The following is a 27,049-nucleotide window of genomic DNA, read 5'->3' as shown; positions in this document are numbered from 1 at the left end:
GCGAATTTACCTCGAGACAAAAGTGACAATGAAAAAGACTGAGGAAGTGTGTTTGAGGATGTTCCATTCTGACGCTGAAGAAGACAACGTTATAGGGGGTTCAGTGCGCAGGAGGAAGATGAAGATAGAGATAAATAACATTTTCTACAGACTATTGTATTTTTTGTTAAGCAGTCTTTTAAAAGTACTTTTTTTTCTCTTCAAAACATTTTCCTGTGGGTGTGACTTACATTCAGGTACACTCAATAGTCTGCTAGTTATGGTATCCACTCATCCCTGCAGGGTCGCTCGGGCCGGTTCCTATATCCGGCGGTCATCATTTGAGGAACACACTAGAAAGGTCACAAGTCCATTACAGAGCAACACAGAGAGACGGTCATGCACACACACACACACACACGCACACGCACACGCACGCACACACACACACACGCACACATGCACACACACACTCATACCTAAGGACCCCCCAATTAATTTTGCCCTGAACAAGACCTTGCTACTGAGTTGACAAAATGTATCCTCACATCTTTCAGCAATATATGACCATTTTTTTCACATTGGTTTCACAGAGGATGTGCTCCCATTTATCTGTTCCCCTTTAAATTTGATAGCATCCCTGAGAGGGAGTCATCAAATAGACGGATATTAGTCTGTTTCTGAATAAAATCTATTCTTGGTTACAGTTACAATTATAAATTATTTGTAAGGTGTGGTAAATAATGTATTTTGTACTACAGTGTGGGAAACCAAAGTTGGTATGGTCTGTGCTAGTGGTGGGGGCCTTTATAGGCTGAAAACAGTTATCTGCATAAGCCATCATCATAAAACTGGTGAAGGTTGGCCTAAACAGGTGTGTCCAGAAAACGTTTCTTTAAAATCACAAAATTATTTTTGAGTTTAAAAAAAATTACACAGGACAAATATTTTTCTTGTAATGAACTCTTTGACACCAAAAAATTACATTTGAAAAGTCAGCAATTTCAAGTTTCGACGTGCAGAACATGGGTTTGGAGCTGGTGCTAGAAGGCGCCTTGGCAGGTGCAAACTCCAGGTAACTGACATGATGCAGGGAGACAGGGCAATGAGTCACCCGAGCCCTGAGCAAGCTCCCTCGCTTTAACCTGCAGCAGTGGCTCCGGAGCAATTATCTATTTATAACCTTCCACAGCAGGCCCACAACCACTGACAGACAGAGATATCTGTCTTCAACTGAGCTCCTTTTGGCTCAGAAGCACATTGGAGGCATAATGCTAAATTCTCTGACGCCTAATAAGTGGCTTAATAGGTTTAATATGACTGTCTTAAAGAGCAAAGCCTCAACATATGCAGGCTGCGCCCATGACATGCCGGAGACAGCAGCTTAGCAGCACATTTTGGTGAACTTGATGGGTAATTCTTCTTATTTGGCTGATAGGATGGAGAATGAATAAGACCACGTCCCTGCAAGACGTACAGCACACAGTCATGATTCGTCACCTGGCTTACCTGCAAACACACTCCTAGGGATTAACTCTGAGTTGTTCTTGACAGAAAAAAAAAAAGAAATCTATGAAACAACAGACATTGTGACAGTAAAAACTGTAACACCACCAATTCATGTAGCTTTAACAATCCTAGTCCTTTTCCCGCCCCTTTACTTCCTTTTGGCACAACACCCCGTAGTAGAGAAAATCCATCATGTTAAATATCTTGCAACTGCTTCATTATTCACAGAGAGGCAGCTCTCCTGTCCAGACAAATTATCATTGGTATTTCATTAATGTAAGGTTTCAAATTACGCCATTGAGAATGTCATTAATTTAGACCCCAGAGTCTGACTGAAGTGATTATTTTTCCATGGACAGCAGTATCTGTAGGCAGGGGCGGTGAATATGGGAAAAATATCACATGATCACAATGCCTCGAAGGGTGTACTTAATAAAATGGACAGTGGATGACCTGCAAAGTTTCATTGCGAAGGTTCTTAGAAAAGAAAGTGATGTCACAGTTCATCTGCTGTCTTAATACTATAAAACAAACCAGAATATTGCAAAGGCAGCCTACAACCAGTTTAAAATGTGCTTACTTAGCATTAACAACTCACCAGCAATAACAGCTGCTGGAGGCAGAAGACGACTCATGCTGTTTCTTTTGCATTGTGAGCATAAAAAATATTTTCGAAAAGCCTTCCTTGCGGAGTTATCAAGTTCAAAATACATACATCGCAAACATTTAGTACACTTCGTATAGAAATATCAAAGATTTACTTTAACTGCCTTCTGCAGTGAGGCATTTGATGAAACCTTGAACTGATAGTTTTCCAAAGATCAATAACCAAATATTTAGCAAAGTAGAGTTTTGTCATTTTGTCGTTTTTAAAATAAAAATTACTAAATATTATTACCAACTGTGCTGTGATACTGGAACCAGTAACCAATTACTACAAAGCTAATTAGCTAGAATAAAATCCATGAAATAAAGACTTTATGACACATTCTTTTAACTCTTATAGCCACAAATAATAAAATCTACAATTTAACTAAATGAGTGAGCTGATTCAGCAATGCCAGTCGATAAAAATGTTCCATTGTTTTGGATTTATATATAAGTCCAAGTCCAGTTGTTAGGCAAGCTATAAAAAAAACTTGATATTTACTAAGGTGGAGAGACTGTTAAAAAATGTCTGAGAAATGTTTCTATTGATGACATAAGAGTTTCTCTGCTTTGGCCCAACTCTTAACACATTCTAATCCTTCACGCTCCGTTATCATCAGATTGCCCATCCTTATCTGAAGATAGGAAACAGCTTCCACAGAGGATCCTTCCCAGGTTGCAGGCTTCCTAGGTAGCACGACAAAGTGGTATTCTGTCTGATAACACAGATGACAGATTCTGACCTTTCCCCCCGACTGATGGAGCATTTTCAGCTAATTTGGTCCACATTGAAATTGCCTGTTGGATAATTGCAGATCCAAAAGCCAATGCGAATCTCTCGGGACTCCAAGCAGATCCCATCCTACCCCTCGCTGGCATGGGGCATCCAGTCACACAGGGCTAATAGACTAAGTGAACGTTTGTTGAGGGACCTTGAAAAGTCACGTACTGTGCAACTTTCGAGCACTTTAATGAAATTGACTCGCATAATGCTGGCATTCCACCTGCTATTATGTTTCTCATGATGACAACCCTTGGTGAGACTCAAGCTCGTTTTCATTTTCTCTACATGCAAGAGAGCAATAAATCCATTTCCTTTAACATTGTACAAGGCTTTTATTTAGCGCTAGACCTTTGGAAAGAACTGAATAATAAGTTCTGCTCAGTCTTCCAGAGGAAATTACTCCTGTGGGTAGCTCACTGTATCATTTTATGGTAAAAGAAAATCATATAAAAAGAGATTCTGTTGCATGCTCTTTGGTTCTTCTGTGAAAGAAACAGTCTCTGTGTGAAGGTGAACTGTATCTTTTCTTCTCTCACCCACCATCACTTCCTCTGCATTACTGAAAAAAAAAAAAAATTCACTTACCATTCAGGTCTTTTTGCATTTTTTTTTCAGGTAGTGAATATGAATTTGCGTTCAATTATTTTAGTTTTGGTGTGAAATTTTAAGTATGCCTTTGGGTCTGGAGGAGTTTTTGACCTCTGTTCAAGGAAAAACCTTCACCATATGTTGAGCTTCCTCCGGTTCCTGCACCTGAGCCTCGCACTGCGGGGGCTGAAGTCCCACTGTTTTCTTCAGACTGACCTGTTTGACCAAATGGATGAGTTTCTTTCACAACACCTGGTGTCTGCTCTCTGCAGATTACACCAGCAACAAAAAAATGGCTCATACTAGTAATAAAAGGTAAACAAGGAATGTATGGTTCTCCAAAAAACTTGCATTATATAATAAATGGACTGCTTTGTATTGGCAAGGACAGAATGTGAATTTTAAGAGGTGTTAATACTTTTGCTCAATGAATGCTCAAATTATTAATAAATCAAGGCTTAGTAGAGATACATGCATTGTGAAAATCCGAATAACTGAGATTTGAATCTGCATGCAGGAAGTAGGAAGCTGCCCAGCTCTTGGAAAATGTATGTAATGGGTTCCCACAAAGCATGAGAAGGATCAATAAGGATACGAAAGTGTTTTGACGTAAGTGATCAGTGGAAAAGCAAATCGAAGCCCTATGTTTCACTGCACAAGTCCTTCACAAGAGATTTAGTGGACTCTAGAGATGTGGTGCTCATTTCTGTGCAGGAACGCCTACACAGTTATAGGTCTCAGGTAGGAGTCATCCAAACAAAACTTTCTCTAAATGCCTAACATAAAATACAGAGTTAGAACAAAAAAAAACTAAAACTAATGGTTTTTGTATTAGAAATAAGTCTTATCTGGACTGGCTAACGTTAAAATAACATCGATGCTTAAAGCATTTTTATTGAATATGGAGGAAAAAGAAGGTGCAGAATTTAATGAAACACCTCCAAGATGGTGAGAGAAAGGAACGAATTAATCATGTTATTGGTTTTTGCTGCTACCAATGGCATTGGCAACAAATCGCTGTTAGAGTGAAGAATGGATCCAATTAAATAGCATAAGATTCAAGGAACTATCATAATATTTGTGAAAAACAGAAACTGGAGAAACAGCAGCCCTGCCTAAGCTAAAAATGTGAAATTTTCATTTTAAACATAACCGTCAATAAGACACATTTTGACCAGAGTCCCAATGTGTCACACTTTATTTTTGGTATGTGAGCCATGCTGCCAATCTAACCATTTCATGTATAGTTTAATTGATTGCAGACTTGCATACAAGGGACACCTACTGAGAAGTATTTTTTACATATTGGTCTCTGTAAAGGGTATATTAGTGTATTATTAATCTCTGGTATGTCACTCTGTGTACAATGTCGCCTGCTGGGCTGACAGTTCACAACACATGTTTTAAATGACATATGTTCTAACTCCAAGTTGGATAAACTTGGATGCTAAATGGATTTAGCAGGAGGTGATGTGTAATGAGAGAGGGTGTGGCCTAAGATGGTCAACACCCTAAATCAATATGTGCTTTCTTTAGGCAAAATTGGTCAAAAAGAGATTTAATTTACTCTGAAAATTCCCAAAAATCTCCCAGAGGAATGCAGCACTCTTGAAATTGCTAATTTGTTGGGGTGTGATCGTGAGAAAGTAAAGACACAAATGAACTGCCACGGATTTATGAAGAATAAGCGTCAAGCTGACAAGAATCCATTATCTTATGGTACTGAAATATTCCATAACTGCAACCAACCCGGAGAATCGAGAAGTACAAAATGTTCAGAGCCCAGAGACATGGCCGAGGAAAGGAAGGCTGAAATCTGACAGATAAGCTGAATCATCTAAACTGAGCCAAGAAATAGCTGAAGTCAGAATTTTTCAAAGGTCTTATGGACTCATGAAATGAATGACGGACCAGATGATTGGACCCGTACGCGTGTGGATCAAAAATGGACAGAGAGCTCCACTTCGAATCAGACGTCAATTGAGAAATCGTGTGCATTTATTAAACTGAGGATTTACAGTGAAGTAAAACAATCCACCTCTCTGAACAGGAGGCTGCGGTTGCTGCTGCACAACATCTGCTATATTCATCACTGATTTTATTTAATGTTAGAAAGTTTATTGGAAGGTTTTGAATTGTGTCATCGTAATTCTCACTTAAACAAATAAAAATAAAAATGAAAATAGATGAGAAAATGTAATGACAATTCTACACTATAGAAGCTCCACAGTGATTATGCAAATATAGAGCAGATTTCCTCCTAAGAAAGACAAAACCTTACTTACATTCATGTTTGAGGTGTATTAATATTATGAATTAATCAATAGCACTGCAGTTGGTAATTAAGGGTAATTACTGTATAACATCTTGCGATATTAAAACATCAAATGGTAAATGTTTTACTGCAGACCATGCATACTTGATAAAAATAAATCACAAAAGGAAAGACTTCAGTTTGTTGAGTTCGTGACAAAATCAATAAAAACGCAGACTTAAGGCATTTTTGTGGCATATTTTTTTCTTTGTATATCAAAATTTTTCAAAGGTTTTATGGACTGATGAAATGTGTGACTCTTGACACAGTCACTGTATATATTTATGCATACCGTATAATATTTATACAATGAAGATAGTGACAGTCCCTATGAATGTCTCTCAGAAAAAGGAGAAAGGAGAGCAGTGACTGGTGGACGTAGTGGCGGTGGAGCTGAGGATGCTGCAGGCGATAAGAACCAGAAGACAAAAGAAACCAAAATATCAGATATGTGGAAGTGTAGGGTCTTTGTAAGTGCGTCAGATTTAAACTCCTTGTTTAAACTGACGTTTGTTGGACTGTTTCACCCATCAAATAGTCTCTATTGGCAAACTGCTGAAGCGTTCAGTCAAACAGGAAGTAACACAACTGATGGACACATGGGAAAAGCTGCTTATAGTGCCCTCGCCCCACCCCTCCTGTTTCTGTGTAAAACCCAACCAGGCCAGATCAAATTAAGTGGTTTGATACTTTCCCTGCCAATCCGATTAGACCGATTAATTCCCAAAAGTGTTCAAATGATTAAAGCCGGTTAATGGGCCCGGGGAAGGTTCATGGAATCAGAGTTGGCCGCAATATCACAGAGTCAGAGAGAAAAAAGAAAAAAAACGCGAAAAGGTAACTGTCGGTAACTCTCCTCTGACTTTGCTTTAGCTAATAGGAAGTCTGTTAATGCATGCCTGGTTAGCTCCAGCAATGTTTTTGTTTCTTTAGATCACAAACCTTTGAGGAAAACACTGCTGATGAATAGTGCATCTACTATGTGGTGACACGGTGCCTAAATATAGAGTAGAAAATAGAGCAGAAGAAAGGGGCACAGGGAGAACCATGAATATTCACAGACCATCTACAGTAGCACAGAAAATAGTTTGTTCTTATTAAAAGATTTGATCTGTGCTCAATGTGGTGCCGGGTTTGCATCGCATTTGTGGGTCATGTTGACATTTTGGTGCAAATTCAAATAAAAGAAAATCCTTTGTAATTTTACTAAAACTGACAGTTGAGAAAGAAGGAGCTGTACCAAGAGGGTAAATAGTCACAGGTTCCCCTCCTGCCTCCACACTTCCCACCCTCACTCTCTTTTCTAATACACTCATCTCCCCAGGGAGCAGTATCCATCATTGAAGACGGCTGGGATGTTTTGCCACGTCGCCGTGTGCATGTGAACACAAGGTGACTCAGAGAGCGGCACGGCTCGTGTGAGCCGCGTCTTATAAATGCAGCCCCATGTTTCCCCCATAAAGTGTCCATCAGCACCCTAATGCATCGCCCAGTGAATGTGACAGAGCCTGGGCTTCCACATTATTAACTCCTGGCATTTTTATGAGCCTGTGGAACACAGTCCTTCTTCTGAATAAGATACGCCCATGTGTTTGTTTTTCTGTATCGTTATTTCAGGGTTTTTTTTTAGCATGTAGCATGAGAAACCACAGTAGGAACCAAAAGACATGCAGATGAAGGAAGAGGGAACTGGTAAAATGACACTAAAATGTACATTTTAGACCTCTATGCAACTGTGACATTGTTGGTAGACACATATTTTCACTCTGCACAGACCATCCTCACTGTGAAACATGGTTTTGGAAGCATCATGCTGTGGGTTTGCCATTGTTTGTCTAAATCCAATCAGGAATTTGTAGCAATACATAAAAATTATGTTCACGGAGGTTCACCATTCAATATATAAAGTATGTTACCTTTCTGTGTCATTACAAACTCTAAAAGTGGGAGGAAAATCTATGACATTTAATTGCTTATGGGGCACTGTCACAAATCAGTTTGGAATCATTTTTATAACTGACATCATATTGTCACTAGATCCAGATGAATTTAATCTTAGTATAAGCATTCATAGATTAAACTTGGTATATTGACTCAAATATATTAATTACAAATTTATGTCACACTTTTTACATTTTTATTCATCCATTTTCTTACACCCTCATCCTGGGGTCAGGGTGCTGGTGCCCATCTCCAGCTGTCAACAGGCGAGAGGGCAGGGTTCACCCTGGACAGGTCGCCAGTTTAGATTTTTATTTGTAAAAATATTTAAACCCATAAAGCGTTGTCCTTTAGTTTAACAGTTATGCACTAATTGAAGTTAGTGGTAATACATGTTAAGACATTCAAGGGACATAAACATGTTTGTATGTATGCATATGTATAGCACTGTATGTTATGTAAACATTGATGATAAATTGCATGTTATTAAAAGCTCAAGAGAAAAGAATACATTCATAGTGGCAGCCTCACAATAAATGAACAAGATGTTTAGAAAACTTTAATCACATACAAATATGCAATCACTATAACAATGTTTAATGCCTCACAATGTTTAAAATCGACTCCAAAGAAGTCTTACGTGTGAAGAAAGAGAAGGATGCAGAGGAGTGATGGAGCTTTATGTTTTGTGTGGCTCTTTCACATAGTGGGCGTTCTCAGTGGGGATGGATAACACTCAAGCAGATTGTGAAAGAAATCAGCACAAGTGGCTCATATGATCAAAAACAGGCACAAGTGGCTATCTCAGGAGCCAATAAAGGACTTTCAGCTTATGCAACCGGAACCATTGGGCGCGGGGGTGCGTAAAAATCCCCCAGCAGCAGGCATGCCAGACGCATAAACCGAGGAAGACGCCCAAGCGAGCAAGTTTGGAAAACGTGAAGTCGACAGAGTTTACACCGCGCCGCCCACAGCCGGTCACTCAGCCGGAGTCGGATCGCCCTCCGTCGGAGTTGCTTGGAGCTCAGACAGATAGACCGTGCGTAAAATCTACCAACCAGACGCAGCAGTGGTGCCATGACATGCAGGACACCGCGCGCCAACTCCACGGAAAAGCCTCCTCGTCCGCACGGATGTATAGCACCGGAATGATCATTTCCTCCGAAACTGACCGTAATCTGAAGTAGAGGATGGTGGGTTCGTCCATCCCTCTCCATCGGTTCAGCTGCGCCGAAGAACGATGCTGAGAAAATCAGCGGCGGGATTTTCTCCGACAGGTAAGATAACGATGCGATCGGGCATGTTTGGTATACCAAAAATGTTCCTATGCTTTTATGTGCATGTGATTTTTACAGAAAGACATGAATCCGCACAAAAAATGAACAAAGAAAATGTGAAAACATTAAATTTTTGCTCAATACATTCAGTTCGGCACTTTTAAGTGAAGCTACGCAATGTCACGTAATAGTGGGGAAGTGTATATTTATAGTTGCGTGCATTTCGAGGAGAGGAGGGAAACTGCTGTGGTCAAACAAAAACAGGCATCATCAGTAATTCTGAAGTCGGAGCCCTCACTCAAGTGCACTTATTCCTGGATGTGTGATGTGGTTTTCCTTGTCTAATGTAGTGTGTAATGGAATCCCTTATCTGGACTGTGGCTCATCCTCGAAGGCGTGTGAGGATGGACACATTGTTGTAGATATTGATTCTGAGGCTTCTGTGTGCTTGTGTTTGTGTGACTCTAGGCTCAGATTCAGTTTACATTAGTCATGCATCTCCACAGCAAACAGCTGTGAAATCCAGCGTGGCAGCCTGAGCTTTGGCTCTCTTGGGGTCAGAGGTTTCAAAGGTCTCCTGCAGATCTGCAGGTCATCTCCGCCCCTCTACGTCTGTCTCATAAATCAAGCCTTGTACAGTTTTCTTTTTCTTTTTTTTGTCAGAGGGACCTTGTTTTCCAGTTTTCAGCTAATTCAGTGCAGCAGCCGCCTCACTGGATGTGATCTAATTTTATTATTAATCAAACCATGAGAGATGGATTTGCTAGATTTAGGACGATCTGGCACATTGGCGCTGCACTTGCTACACAAAGCACAACATTTGCGTACTCAAATCAGGACATGCCCAGATTGCCCACCATCTTACTGACAGACTTGTTGCCTTAGTGACTGCCTTTTCTCACTCTTTTTGTTTTGTTCTCTAGATGCAATTCTGTTTTTAGTTCAGGATTTAAGGCTCTTTTTTGTTTGTTTGTTTGTTTGAGTTGCCCAGCATTGGGTTACGTGACATGATTTGGATTTTAATCCTCAGTTTGTGGTTTCCAGAAATAGATTAAATGTTTCACAAATCTAAGACATATAATCTGTAATGACCTTAGAATTATCCAAGATTAACGAGTTTTTATATTGCAGTTCAAATGCAAGTTTAATTCATCCAAGTCTTTGTTTTCCCAAAAACATATAAAAAAATGCTCCTGTTTTGTTTTCACTAATATGATACAGAATGACTAAAACGTTAAAATAGCACTTTCATTTAACACCAATGGAAAGCTCAGAAGCCTCATTAGCAGCTAACAGTTAGTCACTTGAGGTATTCTCACAATGGTTTTATTTTTTTCTGTCTTGTCCTTACCCATTTATTTTCACTCAAAATCCCCAAAATAATCCTTTATCAACAATCTGAAAGTACCAGGGGTCAGAAAATCCTTCATTGCTGAATGGGTTAACATAATTCAATAACTACTTCCTTTCGTAGTGCAAAATGAGAGTTTTAAACATAAATACAAATGTTCAGTTTCAAGCACATACTTTTATTTTCTGGACTCATAACAAAAGCTCAGACGTATTCACGTCTGAGCTGGCATCAACTGGAGAGTGTTTTGCGAGACAGATTTCACATTCACATGGTGTCATTAAACTCAGAGTAAGTCTATTACCATGAGTTTAACGGCACCATGTGAAGGCGGAATCCGTTTACTGTATTGCATGCAGCAGATTATCTTTTGCCGTCTCCAGTAGTCAAACAGCCAGTGTGAGACGCGAAGGGACGAGACTGAAAGTGGAGATCTGCTGTTTTAAAACACTCCTAAAGACTTCACAGTGGTTTTTGTAAACACTACAGTGAGAATCTTTTAATTATCTTCCTGTCTGCAGTGGACTGACTGACAATCATTTACATGGGGGGTAGAGATTGGAGGCTGTGCATCATCAATAATCTTCCAGAACGGAAGGACTATTTCCTGATAAAGTAACTGTGAAGTTATGTAAAAATCACAAATGTGCTATGAAATTGCTTATCCTCCATTAGCATATTTTCAACAACGTGTTTCAGTACTCAGAATCTTATTTCCTGTAATCTGACAAGAAGAAAGTGCTACTACTGTATTTATTGTAAATTTTGTTATGCAACAAAACCGTAACTGATCTTCCCCTGAAACACCATTTGGTCAGAAATGTTTCACAGCCAGTAACTGTACAGAGTGAGGAGGATGAAGTTGGATTGGAAGTTGAACTCACGAGTGAAACAGCAGTGAGATGAGACTTTAAAGTGCAAACTACCTTCATATCACACCAAGTAGTGCAGACTTTGCAAATGTGATGTGCACATGTTGGCGAGAAAGACAGTATTTGTTTTTTTTTTTCTGGTTCGACATCTGAGTTTTTTGTACAAGAATTCTGAACGATTTGAAGTTTTATTAAACATTAGATCATTTTCTCAGACATCTGACAGTAAACAGGTTATTCTGCTTCAACAGAAAGATAATTGGTGGCTCATTGTCTCATACCTCAATTTTTCTTGTGAATAATCTGTGGCTTCTGTGTAATTAACCTCCCACTGCAAACAAGATGGTGATTGTTGGAGTCGTTTTAAGATATTAGAGGTCATCTTTGGTCTAGCGGTTAAGTCCATTTTTTTGAACGAGCTAATATGGATTTATGCCAAGAGAGATTTAGCTTCTTTTAACAAAACAGAAGAAAAAAATCTCGAATTGTCCCTTTAGCCATTTTTTCCTCATTTAACCCATGGGATTGTGAAAATATCAGAAAGATAAATTGAATCACGAGACCAAATTCAGAAGCACCTGCCTCACTTCCCCCCAGTTTTCAGTAAAACCAAGCGTGACACATTTGAAGGATTTTTTTTTTTTCTGACATGTTTGTATGAAACTGTGGGTAAGTGATGCAACAGTAGAACATACAGCAGATGGTGATTTCATGGCTCTACCTGCTGCAAGCTTGTGAGAGGACTGTCAGTTGCCAATAGAATGAAACATTTCCTGCACTGAATTCCTTTAAAATACCTAAACCAGAATGTGTGGCTTGAACTACCCTGCAATGCTGTGCCTAATTTAAAAAGAATGTGCCACAGTGAAAAGCTACCGTTGTCATTTTTCTTAGAAACTATATTTGCTTGATGTGTTTGTTATGTTTTCTTTTTTTTCTTTTCACAGCTACAACACTGACAGAGATTCTTTGGACTCCAACCTCGAGATTTTAAAGCAGCCCATCAATCATGGAGAGCCTCAGCGAGCTTCAAAACCCCCTGCTGGACAAAACCAGCAGGCATGCGGTTCAGAACGACTACCAGGGCTACCAGTGTGACTACTCAAACCAGCCATACCAGGACAGCCTGATCGATTATTACTACACTGGGACCAGCGGGAAGCACAAGACTCCACAATTCTTGGACGCCACGTCTCTCCATCTGGCCGTGGAGGCTTTTTACAGGCCCAACTTCATCCTGTTCAAGGACGACGTCAGCCTTCACAGCAAGGACTCTAAAAACGAGAGCTTTGAGACCACTTTCACAGAGAGTAAAGATACTGTTTCATGTGGGGTTTCCTCAGAAAACACTGTGGACATCAGCCTGCAGGGAGAGAAGGACCTGAAGATCCAGACGGTGTCATACGAGGTGGAGGAGGAGCAGTGTCCCGAGTACGAGGTCTGGGATCACACCAAAGAAAATCCTCTTTGCATCCCTACAAAGGTTTTCCTCATGTATTAGCTTGATTTGGTTATTATTTCAGCAGTTACCACAACATAAATTGATCAAAAAGCACGGAAATGAAAAAAAATGAAACATTTAAATTCACCTAAATGCAACCCAGTTCAAGTTGTAATCAAACTCATTCCTGCTCAAAGTCAAAAGTCGAGTTAATTCGAGTGCAGTGAAAAACTTTTCAGTTCAGTACGACCCGTTCTATAACTCTAGCTCATAAAATATAAAAACCGCACTTGAAACAGGAAGGGAGAAAAAGCAGGACCAAATTCAAGTCAGATGGACATCTGCCTCAGGGGCAGAGAAAAGAATGTGTCTAAAAGCATTTTGATTTGGAACAGCGAGGCAGATAAAAAGAGGAATATCAACAAAGTTACTGCCAGCAACAATTTATATCCAAACTAAAGATAAGTTTGGCTGAATGAGGAAAAAGTCCCAGTGGCAGCCCAGCAGTCCAGCATAATGACTAAAGTGATAAGTCATGCTCCCCTAGGTTTGCATTTTTTTAACCAAAACCAAAAGTTTTAATTCAAATTTTAGAAGTGAAGATGGTGCCTGGTTTCAAAATCCAAACTGAGGCGAGTTTCTTAGAGAGTACGCATATCAACAAAACCACTGCCTAAGGTTCTACTTTTTTAAACTGGAGTAAATCTTTGTATTTGAATGTGAAACATGTTGGTTTTTTTCCACAGGATATGTATTATAGATGTTTTAGATTGCCAAAGTTAATAGGTTGAGATCTCACTTGCTAATTGCCTTCATAGCTTTCTCTCACATTCAGTCATTTAAACTAATAAATGTTAGTGGCGCAACTAAACATTATGAAAATACATAGATTTGCACGCAACTATAACACGCAACTATATATTTGCACGCAACTATAACAACTCTCGCCACAAAAACATAGATCGGCGCCCCCTCCTCCCCCCCAGGGAAGGAACGTCAGGGTGAAGGAGAGGAGCGACGCTCACTCGCCCCCCCAGGCGACGATACGTGAAGTGTAAAACTCGCTACATTTACCTCGTTATGTGCGCGAGGTGAAGGAGCGTAAGGCGCGCTGAAGTGTATGGGGGAACATCATTGGCGCGCCGCCCCCTCCAGACGGGGTTTTGGCGCCCCCCTGGTGCTGCGCCCCTATGCGTTGCATACCCTGCATATCCTGCATACCCACTTTTTGTGCCACTGAACAGCTGTCATAAACTTTTATGTTTTTGACGTTGTGTTGCATCACAACCACAAACTTTAATGTCTCTCACAGCGATTTTCATGTGATAAACCAAGAAAAGTAGAGTGTAATTGTGAAGTGGAAGGATAAGACATGCTGGGAGATAATAGGAGATCTTGCTTTAAGGCAGTAGTGCCACCAACTGCAGTCTACAAGCATACATGATTTTATTTTATTTATTTTTTTAAACAAAGAGCTGAAAGTGTGGATTTTTATTAATTTTCCCTGAGGCAGTAGTTTGTAAAACTTGAATTACAGCAACAGATCTTTGTAGTATATCTCTCTTTGCTTGTGCACGGAATGAAGTTCTGCCCAGTTCAGTCATGTTGGGGGGGAAGCTGTTTTTGGGCATGAACTCTTCCCAGTTCAGATCTGGACTTTGACATCTATGATTCTAACATATGAATATGCTCTGATCATTGTAGCTCTGACTATTTAGACATGAATCTCTGCCTTGATCTGAAGTCTCGCAGCCAAAAACAGTTTTTCTTCTAGCATTACTTAGTATTTATCACCTATTAACACTGACTGACTTCCCTGTCTCTGCTGAAGGATAGCGTCCCCACAGCATGATGCTGCCACCACTTTGCCACACTGGTGATGCAGTGTTAGTTTAGGTATATATCTTATTACTACAGGTTTTTTTGAGTGTTTGACAGGCTGATTCTGATGCTGATTTGTTCTCGGTGATTAAAGATGATCTTTTATCCAGCACAGAATGACATCTTGTAAAAACATGAGTCATGGTGCACAGACTGCAGTAATACCTATTTAGTTTGCTATTCTTATGGAGTGCCGGCGTGATTTAATGTGATTAAAATTTCTTTCCAAATGGTCTATGTACTCAGGGTCCTAAAAAATTTATGCGGTATATAAGTCGGCTTTTGTTTTATTAATTTCAAAGAAAATTTCATATCTGACCTTATTAGTCCAGACTTTTTTTTTTTTTTGTCTAAGGGCTATAACGGCTTAATAAAAAAAAGACAGAGAGAAGAGAAAAAGGAGCATGGAGAGAAACTCTTTTCAGAAGTGTAGAAAATCTAATTTTAAGCAAGGACACTTATGAAATACCCAGGGCTCTGAGCTGGCAGAGGAAGAAGTATAGCACCCTAACCGAGCTGATGATCGCGCCAGCTCCTGTCACTCGGAGGCCTGGCAGATGGATAGGGACACTGAAGCAAGCTCCATTAATGCTATAAGTAATGTCCTGCTTTGAGGGAATTAGGCGGGACTCGGCTGATGCATGGCCCTCGTAGCAGGTGAGCCTCCAGCTGAAGTTTTTCTATTTCAATTCAAAAAGGGCAAATAAATCTGACGAATAGATGTTTGATGAAAAGCTGGATTTCGAGCTGCATTACGAGCAGCTGTGTTTCTTTACTCGCCTCTCTGCTTGTGCACCCATGATTTATGTGTTTTATAAATCATGAAAGCAGACTTAATGCAGAGCTGCGCCGTGTCGAGAAACGGCAGCAAACGGGAAGAGTTTCGGAGCTTCGGGAATAAAAATGGGGGAAAAAAAAAAGAAAAATGTTCATATGTACATTTTTATTTACCTGGAGATGAAGCCGTACTGTATAACAAAAGGGAAAACTGAACTGGCAGATGTTTGACATGTGTGTGACGGGGGAGAAATAAAATACCAGCAAGTCCTCCTTCCACGATGCCGCTGTGACTGCCCCAGCCAGCAGGGTCTCTGTGTGCTGAGGCGACTGTCCCCTCCTGAGGCTAACGAGGCCTCGGAGAGAGCAGTGACAGGGTTGTTAGAGGCAGTGTGTCTCGGTGGAGCCTCCATCAGTTATCCAGACAGAGCAGACTGGGGAGGAGCAGCGAACCCAGCCGACAGGAGTCGGCATCAAAGAGGCTGTCAGTTCGACTGAACACTCTGGTCACTCTGGACTGTTATCAAGTGTTGCCACAGAGATAACGGGAGATTACACGCGCTTGTAGTTTAGTTATGCGGTTATGACCAGCTGCTGTTCTGATGGATACACCTGGCTGTCCAGGTGGGCTGTGTTCATAAATCAAATAACAGGGAATTTTTAAATTTTATCTTGGAGAAGCTTGCTATTTGTTAAATGCTTGTTAATCTTGTGCGTCCGTCTCATGATTTTCTCAAAATACAGGTGCATCTCAGTAATGAGAAAGGGATATAAGAGTTTATACATCTCTTGTGAATGTTGATTATATCTTACAACTAATGAAAACTTTGAAACCTGGTTATAAAAAAAAATAAAAAATTATCTAAGACCAATAGAAGGCTCCATAAACATCAATAATATTAACAATTAATATTAAGTTTACAGAGTGGTGAATCTATGAATATTTATGGAAAATTGAACGCAAGAAAAAAGTGTGGTTCAAGGAAAGGTGCACAAGCCCTAATCCTTGAGAGTAATATGAAGCAAAGGCACAGAATCCAAGTTGCTTAAGGTCCAGTGTTAGATTTTCACAGTCAGTGATCATTTGGGGAGTCAGGCCAGCTGCTCGTGTTCGTCCAAAGACAGATCAGCCATCTGTCGTCAAGTGTAAGAGAACAAGCTTCATCGAAATTAAAATTTTCCTTTCACAGAAAAACCTGGCACCGACCCACAGTGCCAAAAGTACCAGTATGTGGTATAGTGATCATGACATCACTGCACTTGATTGGTCACCAAACTGGGTATTCTAAAAAAGACCAATGATGGCAACTTCGGTATTCTGTAACAACCAACCCACCGCTTCATCAGCTGAAAACAAAATCCCGACCACACATCTCGTTCGTATGACATTTTTCAGTAGGCCAACGTTTCTGTGTTGATAATTATTTTTTGTCTTGCTCTTGTGTATTTTCATCTTTTTGAAAAGATTTTTTTCCTTTCACCCAGATTTCCATTCATATGCTTGGATATAGCACTATGCAAAAGAAATCATCTTCTTTAACATTTGTGTGGAGTACGAGTGACTGGTTGTTGGGCAGCAGTCTTCCCTGGGATTGTGTTGGCCATAAAATAACCAAAATAAAATATTTCTGCATTACAAATAGTTTTTATTGCCGTTTTGCAAAATCCTGAGAAACAGAATTTTGAGATTTCATTAACAAAAGGAAGAAATTACTAAAGAAAAACCTATCTGAAATATTTTGAAATGTCTCCTTTATGTAATGAGGCTGTAAATAATGTTTTACCTTACAAATTTCTAAAATATTCAAATGTATTGGGCTACACCTGCAATGGCTTTTTGCTAAATTGCTCCGAATACAAAAATGATGCTTCCTGTTTAAATCAGAAGACACAAGAGAAAATGTATACAACAAGCTTCACTTTACATGCCTGAATGCCGCTTCACTTCTTGCTTTCCAGGCTTTAATTACCTGTAAAACGGTTGCTAGAAGTTCTGCCTCTTGCATTGATTTTTATTTTCCTCTCTCTTTTTTTCCTTCTTCCTGTTTCATTGGATCCCTGAAGGCAGACAACACGCCTAACAAATGAAACCTGCTCCTTATGGAGGCTATTCATTTACAAAACCGTCCTCTCAGTCTCTGGTACAGCAGTAAGAAGTGTAGCATCCCCCTCTTAAAGGTCACTCACATGTCACACTGTTATTGTTGCTGCAGGCCTGATGGGCTCGTGTCAGTCAGATCCCTCATTCATTAGCCCGCTCAGAGCCTGTGGCTTTGAATTTGAGCATTAAGGGACAGTATCTGCTGACTGCGGAACGCGCCATGCCTTGTAAGATGTTTGGCACATTAGGGGAGGATTGTAGAGGTCTCTCAGGCTGGAGAAGCAATTTAGTACATAAATGACACTGTCGTCTCGCTGTTTCTTCTGTCACCTCGTGATGATGGAACAATCCGTTAATCTTGAGTTATCTGTCACCCTGCTCATGGGTGTTGACAGAAGCACCAAATCTGTTTCAGCTGACCGAACTCAGACTGTCACGGCTGGTTTTGGGAAACAAGGACAGAGACCCCGTCCTGAGGAGGGAGAGGAGGAGTGGGAAAGCTCAGGAGTGGGAGGGTGCGTCTTGTCAAGAAACATCACTTTGAAGAAGTTCAAAGTACATCTGACTATTGCGTGTCAGTCTAACTTACTCATACATTTTGTAGGTGTCTCAGTCAAGATCAAAGCCTCATTTTCTTTTTTGCTTTTTTCTTTTTTGCCAACTCAAAATGTAAACTTGAAAGCATAATAAAATCTGATTACTGTTTTTATTGATCCTTGTAAATGTGCTGTTTTCCAGAGTGACAGCTCCAGCGATAGTGAAAGTGAGGACAACTTCATCGTACTTCCCCCTCGGGACTACTTGGGCCTGGCCATCTTCTCTATGCTCTGCTGCTTCTGGCCACTGGGCATCGTTGCCTTTTATTACTCTCACAAGGTACAGGGCCCAGAGACCTCGAGCGGGTCATTAATTCTGATTGCACCACTCTTAAGGTCAGCAAGCACAAGCTCTCAAACAAGTGTCTGCCGCAACCCATTTACCACCCTGTGATCCTGTTTGCAATTGTTTTGGATGATTGAGTACATAAATTCAGAAATGCACCAGGCAGAGAAAGCATTAACACTCAGATTTTTTTTATCGCCTGTGAGCTTGGTATGAGCAGTGGGCTTCATAAACATATATCATATATGTTTATGTGTATGTGTCAGTTTGGCCCCCCTTTTTTGGTTATAAACAATATCCTAGATTGGACTAGTCTTTATCTTTCAGTTCCAAAGGACCCAAAGCAAACCCAGTATATGTTTAGGTTTCTGGGCATATACTGTGAAAATTAGAAAATGTCACTTTTATTTCATATAAAAAGCCATCCATCCATTTCTCTGACATCAGTTTGTAAGTATATTTGTCTGTTTACCCATCAATCCCCTCCTTCCTTCCTTTTTTTGAGAGACTGACTTCTGAAATTTGAGTCTGGAAAAGGTAGGAATTTTGACATTATAAAGTATGGCTTGCCTGCATTTGGTGCTTTGCAACATCTTCTGCAGTTATTGGGAGAAAAAAGAAATACCGGAGCTAAAATTAATGCGTCAGAAGAATAAATAGAGGTCTTGCTTTTTTCCCCCCTCAATGACCAAAACAACCAAACAACACATTTGTCACTGTCAGAGGCATAATGACCTAATTGCCATGGTAACTAATGGCTCCCTGAGAGCATTTCTTGTTTTTTTCTCTTTTAACTGTGGCTTAACACCTACTCATACACTCTATGCTGATGAGTAACACAGCAGCTCATATCACTCTCTGCTTTGCTTTTTTAGACAGGCAAGGCCATTGCTAAGGGAGACTTCTCCAGAGCGGGGATGAGCTCCAGAAGAGCCCTGTTCCTGGCCGCCCTGTCCATTACGGTTGGAACAGGGATGTACGTGGGGGTGGTTGTTGCCCTCATAGCCTACCTGTCCAAACCTGGACATGTATAGCACTGGGCCCAACTGCTGGAGGGGTGAGATTAGTAGGAGGAGGCGGCATGAGAGGAGGGGAAAAGCTGGGCAGATCTCTGTTGCCTTTGATAAACCTGTGTGATGAAGAAAAGGAAAACTGTACAGAGAAATATGTCTAAAACAGAGAGAGCAGAGGATGAAAATACTCCATGTGTGGATGGAGCATTACTTCAACCACGTATTGATCCAACTGAGTCTTTATTTCTGGTATGCAGCATTTCCACCAAAGGAATATGAACAATAAACACTGTTGGAAAAAGAAAACTGTCTGAAAACTGAACTCAGAAAAAAAAAAACGACCCCTCTTTATCCTCTTAGGCTTTCACAACAACTTAATGTGAACTTTAGAAAAGGTGTTTCATCTGTTTATCAGTGTCTTAGCAACTCTGTAAATAGATTTATTGTTAAGTGGTAAGAAAGTCAGATTTTATGGGATTGTTTTTTCCTTTCTTGGGGAATAGACCAGAAACAGATCACATCACAGGAAAAGTGAGAAGACGACACCAGACAGAAAGGACATGATGGTAATTTGTGTCTGTTGTGTGCTGTACATTTAGTCAATAAATGCATTTGGCATGAATAATGAAACACCTTCCGTGTCTCGCTGTCACTTATTTTCACTGGAGCAGCTCTGCGGGTTTACATCCTAGAAATGAAAAATTAAGTTTATAAAAGTGGAATCCAGATTATTCCAGATTATATTTTTCAACAAAATCTAAGCAATCCTTTTAAGAGGGTTTTGTTATGCTCTTGGATGCTTCTTTTACAATAATCAAACTTAAAAAACGAGCAGAGAAAGAAGGCAGGAAGTTGTGCGTGAAACTTTCCTCTGGGTGGCTGCATCAGACACTAAGAGCCTCTACTTAATATTTCAAGTGCTACCACAATTTAAGCAGTTTTTGGACAGCCTTAAATGCTAAGACTTTAGTTGTAGTAGCGTTTGATGAGAGGCTCCTCAACTCACTGCATCATGGCAGCTAAAAGAGCCTGTGGTGGTTCGCTAGTGGGATTATTCAAGAAAAACCTCCAGTTAGAACATGTCAGGTGTTCAGCATCTAATGCCCATGATGACTAGATAGATGCAAATGAGTGAATGTGTGAGAGTACATGCGTGGAGTGAACCTACAGAGTAATAAAAGTTGGAACCTTATCCGGAGAAGTACCATTTCTCCCTTTGTGTTGAGGATTTTACTCTTGTTAATTATTAGAACTAATTTTCTTTCTTAGAAGAACAAGACACTTAAAATTCAGATCAAGACATTCTGAACGATCATCAACTTACTTGATGGAGCATTTCTGTCCTGGGGGGGGGTGATCTTTCCTCAAATAAAAGGGCCTTCATTCACTTTTAATGGCACAATGGATCACTGAAAGGTTTGATGAATATGTTATGCCCCATTTCTCCTGCACATCATAAAAATTCTTAGCCTTTGGTAATGTTTGAAATTTTTAGACATTTATGGATGGAGTGAACATCCATCTGACTGAATTAATCTTACTCTCATAAATCTAATTGTAATTTAATAACTTAGAGGTTTTTATTAACTATATTATTGTGGGTTTCCTGTCACAAAATCCAAGTGGAAGACTTTGGGAGGGGAAATCTGAACGAACTCGTTTTCATTTATATAGTTGAGCTCCAGGCAAATTGCACATTAAATATAAAAGAGCAGCAAAACTTTGGTGGTCAAAAACACATACTGAATAAATGTCTTGAGCTTATTCTTCCTTTCAAAAGTCTTCAAATGCCGTGTACTCATTCTCACTTTTCACATTTGCGAGTCAGTACTTTCTAGTATTAACTTTAATTGCAGGGTAGATGCAGGTGTTTTGGGTTTTCTTTGAAAAAACTATCAAGTTTCAACCCAGATTGTTGGTTGAATTTAGATCAGGACATTTCTGGCACATTAATAGACTTCATTCTAAGTTTTTCCATTGTAGCCCAGGCTGTATGTTTAGGGTTGTTTTCATGCTGGAAGGTGAAAACAACCCTAAATACTCCCATCTCAGTATCAAGTGTTTTGCAACCACTACCAGTTTTTTCTTCCCAAAATGCACTGTGCTTTTCTCCTTCAATCTCCATATTAATTCTGACCAGTTTCTCTGTTCGCTCCGAAGAAAAGTAAACTCCAGTAAGCTGGTGTACCTTCACATATGGTGTAAATAATCATTGCAATGTTTTGGTCCCTGCCTGGCTTGAACAGTCATGTCTTGGCAGGCTTGCAGCTACGCCATAAATACTTTTTACATTTTCCGATGGATTTGAATAAGATTGCCCTGCAGTTATCTTCCTTTCAAGCTTCAGCCCGTTTCCCTATCCATGCATGATGCTGCCAACACCATGTTTCAACAGTGCAGATTGTCTGTTTGCCGTGACGTACAATACATGTAGAGATTTCCATGTTAGCCTAAAGTTCGGTTTTGATCTCATGTTTCTTAAGGCAGTTGCTTTGCACTGAATTTTATTTGGGGGTATCGTACTAAAAGGGACTGATTACAAATCTTCATATAATTTCAAAACCATCCATCACATCTTTAACACTTTATAAAATTTTTAAGGCGTACTTCAGCATCCAGAATGATTAAATAAAACCCATTCTATGATTTTCACTGGAAAAAACCACAGACTGATGGCCTGGGCTTCAAGCTTTTAATCAACTTGAAATTTTTCAAGCTGAGCAAAAGTCAGAAATTATTTATAAAACGAGTTGTTATTCTGCAACCCACGGCTGACAAAAGTATGCAAGAACTCATTTAAAATACATTTCTAATTGTATTAGACAGCAGATGCTGAAAACCACTAAAAGACACAAATCATGTGGTTTAATATCAGTGTTGGAACAGCCACAGACCAATATATTGGGTATTTGCTGTCGCATCTAGAAGCTTGTAACTGGCATGCCTCTTTATTGTCTTTTGGCATCACTCATTGCTGAGCCTCGAGGTGACTTTTGCTGCCAGCAGCGGAAACAAAGCAAGCTCTCAGAAGTCAGGATGTCAGAACGAAATGAAAGCAGCACTTTAGGACTCCAGCAACAGGGGGAAAGCTGTCATGCATTTCCAGTTCTCTTGTTCCACCTGCTATCCAATCAAAGCATTCACCTCCGACGGTAGAATTTCCTAAACAACTCAGTGAGCCTTCAGTGTCCATTCAGTATTACCTAGGAAACTGTTCCTAGGTAATTGAGAGAAAAACTCACTGTGAAAAACAATGACTCCTATACGATAAAAAAAATGCATAAAGATACACTGAACTTCATTTGATATCAGAAAATAAAAATAAAAACTATGATGGAGATGGAGAGGTGGGAAAGAAGATGGTCTCCTAAATTTGTACGTTTTCTCTTTCGTAATGTTCCTCCAAGCAAAGCTCTAATGCACCAAATGTGGGTCGATGAGGGGGGAGACGGGGGCGAAAGTGCCACTCTCATCAATGGGAGCTGTATGGGGTGCTGGAGTGGGCTTGCTCTGCAAGAAAGCGCAGGGCCCCGCATGTGTTTTCTCTCCCTCGGTAGATAGGAAGCATCTCCCACGCTTGCTAGCACTCACAGCATCCATCGCTGGCTCAGACCACCAGAAGCAAACCGATTTTATTAGTCATCCACCCCCATGTGAACTAAAACCTTCCAAGAGGCAGCGGCAGGTTGAATGTAAAATGTATATATTATAAATGTGTGTGCCAGTGCAGTTTCAGTGCAAGTAGCTGGGGTATTGTCTTGAAATCAGCATTACACCAAGTTTCTAAATGTATCACGTTAATATAGAATGAGTAAAACAGTAAATATAGCTTTCAACTGGAAAATCAAAAGGTGTTTCACTTCAAAATAGCATAAAAAAAGGATTTCCAGATTGTGTGATGGCCACATCTGCTAAAGCTTTGTCATCTTTAGTTTTAAGCTTAAATTGGGGTTGGCATCCTAATACCAAAAACATGAAAGTTGCCTGACCAAACAACATTGATGTTCTTGTTGGCAAAACTTGATTAGATTTAAAACTCAACTTTTCTCTCAATTCTATGGATAAGCTTTGTATATGAAAATTAGACTTCTACAGGAAATATTTGTATTTGATAAGCATCTTATTGTAGCTGCTGCAGGTGTTTTGTGTATCTTGTTAGTAAATTTGATATATATTCAAAAAAAATAAGAGAAACGGGTGTTTTTGTCTTTTTGAATGAAAGACATTGTGTTTTGTTCATTAAATCTGCTACATCAGTGAGCTCTGACTTGACTAGACTTATTGACTCTATTTCAGGTTGGACACTTGTTTTTTCTGAGTTCTAGACTTAAGTTTTTTTTTTACTAAATTACTCCAACACCATGAGATGACCCCTTTCTCCTTCCAGCATTAGGGTGGATCACCTATAACATGGCAGTTTGTCAAAAGATAAAATACTGCTTTATAGAAACTGAAGGAAAAGCGTCTAAAGCGGAATAATCTCAGAATGATTCTCTGATTCTCAGACTCTTAATTCGACGAGCTGCTTGACCAAGAGAGATAAGAACGAATAACACATTTGCAATAAACCAAGAGCAAACAGATAAATGTTTATTGCATGTCATTAGAGAAAAGAATTACTGAAAAATCTCTTTATCCAGCTGGAGAAGGTCATTAGTCTTCTCAACCCACTTAGTAAATAAAAAAAGAAATCTCACAAACTAAATAAAAGTATGAAAGATACTTTATAATGATGAACACCTTGAAACGACACCGATAAGAGTCAGGAATAGAACAGAAAGATGGAAACGCATAAAAGCTGAGAGCTGCATTAATAAAGAGCTTGATGCTTTTCATAGAACTGAAGAGCTCGTTTAGATTTTTATCGCCACCGCAATAACATACTTGTCACTCTGCTCAAGGACAACTGACACGTGAACAATATCTGTGCTGTGGCTTTCTGTTTTTGAAGTGGCTGCAATATTTACATTTTCTAAAAATATTTAAAGCTTCCCTTTAAAATCAGACTTTTAGTGAGATATTTTAAAAAAAGGGGGGGGAAGCATCCCGGTAATTTACATAAATTGGATTGCGAATGTTTATCTTGTAGAAGTAGATAAACCTCTCGTTGTGCGCCAGATCAAAACCTTATAATTTATTTGGCAGATTAAAGACTCTTGCATGCTGTTTGAAATTTATGCAGAGATATATTTTTTTTGAAGCAAGCTGATAAATTTTATGTATATTTGATTATCCCAGGGACACTTTCTAGGTCATCAGCAGCATGAGTGATGTCTCTCTGGCAATAGATGGAACAAAGCTCGTGACTGCTGTCCTTTGAGATTTCAGCAGCTTGTTAAACAGACACTAAAAATGAAACTAGAAAAATTCCTGAAGAAGTTGTAATGGAGTCTGCAACTTTATGCATACGGCCCAGCGCCATAACGAAAGTCTTGGTGCTGATGAAAGCTTAAAATGCACCAATATACCTGAAACGTGTCCTTAGTAAACTATGACAAAAAACAGAATTGCATATAGGAAATCCTGATATAGGCAAAAATGCTGCCTTTAGCAGAAGGTTAAAATGTCTCCAGAAGTTTTCAATTTAGTAAAAAAGTAGAGTCAAAAAAACGTTCGTAGTTGAATTTCAGCTGTTCTGGTCAGCATCATCACAACCAAGAAACAGAAATCAAGTTCTGAAGACGCTTAAAGCAGTGTTTGATTAAATAAGCTAAATTATTTTATTATGAGAGGAGCAGATCAGGCATAGGAGAGCCAGGTGGAGTTTCAGAGTGTGAAGATATAAAAATTATATTAATTAATTATATTAATTATATCAAAAATTATATTAATTACATAAGACAATAAGAAAAGTGCTTGAGGAGAGGTTTAAAAATAAATTAGTGAACATTTTTGCTACAAAGTAAATAGAGTTGAGATGTATAATAATGTATACATCTGAAAATGAAGTCCTTTAAATTCTCATTCTGTATGATAAAAACATACTTTTTATATTTAGTTCACATTCTGATCCTGTAAATTACTGTAGTGTCTGTTGTAAATCCATGAATCCATGCAGGAACACCAGGCTGCAGAGACAGAAACACATATCTGTAGATATTTTTTATTAAATGTTTGTGGCTAAAAATGACAGGAGAATAAAAAAATTTTTTTATTAAACACACAAAAACGTAAACAAATACTAATCAATACAACACCAAATCTTTAAATTAAACAAACATATACTGAAATTACCAAATAGAAGAAACATTAAAGAAATGGTCAAATTAAATTAAAGAAAACCAAATTTCCCCGTCCCCTGGCAAACAAATGGAACGGCCCGCTGAGGAGGTTTGCCAGCCATATAYGGATGTCAATTAGCTGGAGCTCTTCTGTGACCCTCCAGCAGCAGCTGCAAAGGAAACTGGTAACTCAAAACAAATAAATTAATTTGTTGCTTTTAACAAAAATATAAAGAACTGACAAATAAAGATAACTAAATGTGTGCACTTCAAATAGTTAACTAAAGAGTCAAGCTAATGAAAATAATTTTCAAAAATAAAAATCTAAACTATTCACTAATTAATGTCTAAATTAATATTAAGGATGAACAAAACAAACAGTTACCATTCAGGTCTGTGTGACAGTAGGGTCAGCTGTCACACCCCCAATGACAGACTCGTTCCTACGCCCTTGCCTAGAAAATCTAAAAGGCAATACCTATTCTTACTTAAATTAGGTTTGTATGCTTTACTCAAGTCTCACTAAATTGTTTATTCAACTCAAGTAATGTCAAGTAAATGGACATGTTTGGCCTGAGAAAAGTACAAGGCTACATTATTTTGAGTAAACTGGATTTTTTGTCACTGGAGTGAATGCTTCAGCTCAGCGGCGCGCAATAAAGTGCGGGAAGCTTCCATTGGAAGAAACAGAGCTTCTTTAAAGGTGAGTTATTCGTCTTCAGTATATTTTCATGTGCCATGTATGCCTTTACTACTCGCATATTTGGTTACAGGTTAATTTTTCTTTGAAAAGATGACAAATAAAAGTCTTTGCAGGCTAATATGCTAATGTTAGCATTGGCTCATGGGTCCAACATTAGCTAAAACTGCCACGCCTTTTACTTGAGAGCCTTTAATGTTTTTGTCCATTGTTGTGAAAAAAAAACTTACCAAGCACTGTTCAGGTAAAATCACTCAATCAGGTTTATTGATGAATTATGCACAATACAGAGAGCTTGTAGGACAATCAATCATGAAGCAATTCTGGATGGAAAACTCTACCAGGCAGATACGACACATGAGTCTTTTACACACATTAAAGTTAATTTTAAATTGACTTCTCTTATGTCTAGAAGAATGAATTTCTAAACTCTTAAACATCCTTAGGAGTCAAACAACTAAGAATGATCATAATTAAGCTACCCAATTTCATGTGTTTTCTAGAAAACCCAACAAAACAAAAAGATTACATTAGTGCAGTGAAGGTATAGATAAGTGTCCGTTCAAAACCCAACAAGAAAGCGCAGATTTTCCATCTGGAAAGTAGGTAAAGCGTAGAAGCAGGAACACTGAGCGGCATTGATGTGGAAGGTTTCATCTACCCGCAGTGAATTTTCTTGTAAGAGCTGTTTTGTCCAGCCGTCGTTTTTCTTCATGGAGAAGTTCTATGAGCAGCGCGCGGCTGAAGCTTTGCTTCCTGCTCGGGAAAAA

At 39.2% G+C, this 27,049-nt stretch overlaps 1 protein-coding gene across 2 annotated transcripts; it reads left to right on the top strand.

Annotated features, from left to right (window-relative positions):
• Positions 1-8,479: 8,479 nt before the first annotated feature.
• LOC103458501 (synapse differentiation-inducing gene protein 1-like) lies at positions 8,480-19,992 on the top strand. 2 transcript variants are annotated; one of them, XM_008399350.2, is made up of 4 exons: positions 8,480-9,040; positions 12,211-12,746; positions 18,202-18,339; positions 19,221-19,992. In XM_008399350.2, exons 2-4 carry the CDS (start codon positions 12,273-12,275, stop codon positions 19,377-19,379), a joined length of 771 nt encoding a protein of 256 aa, XP_008397572.1. In that variant the 5' UTR covers positions 8,480-9,040; positions 12,211-12,272; the 3' UTR covers positions 19,380-19,992. The 2 variants fall into 2 exon arrangements, with proteins under 2 accessions (XP_008397572.1, XP_008397573.1); XM_008399351.2 differs by having other exon boundaries at positions 8,484-9,040; positions 12,211-12,701.
• The last annotated feature ends 7,057 nt before the right edge of the window (positions 19,993-27,049 follow it).

This window comes from Poecilia reticulata, linkage group LG22 (assembly GCF_000633615.1).
Source record: "Poecilia reticulata strain Guanapo linkage group LG22, Guppy_female_1.0+MT, whole genome shotgun sequence".
Classification (NCBI taxonomy): domain Eukaryota; kingdom Metazoa; phylum Chordata; class Actinopteri; order Cyprinodontiformes; family Poeciliidae; genus Poecilia; species Poecilia reticulata.
This window is presented reverse-complemented; position numbering and strand designations above follow the sequence as displayed.

Bases quoted from the DNA above. Each gene is read 5' to 3' on its own strand.
- LOC103458501 (XM_008399350.2), top strand. From the start codon at position 12,273: ATGGAGAGCCTCAGCGAGCTTCAAAACCCCCTGCTGGACAAAACCAGC. The intron at 12,747-18,201 runs GTTTTCCTCATG...GCTGTTTTCCAG, and splicing joins CTCTTTGCATCCCTACAAAG to AGTGACAGCTCCAGCGATAG. The intron at 18,340-19,220 runs GTACAGGGCCCA...TTGCTTTTTTAG, and splicing joins CCTTTTATTACTCTCACAAG to ACAGGCAAGGCCATTGCTAA.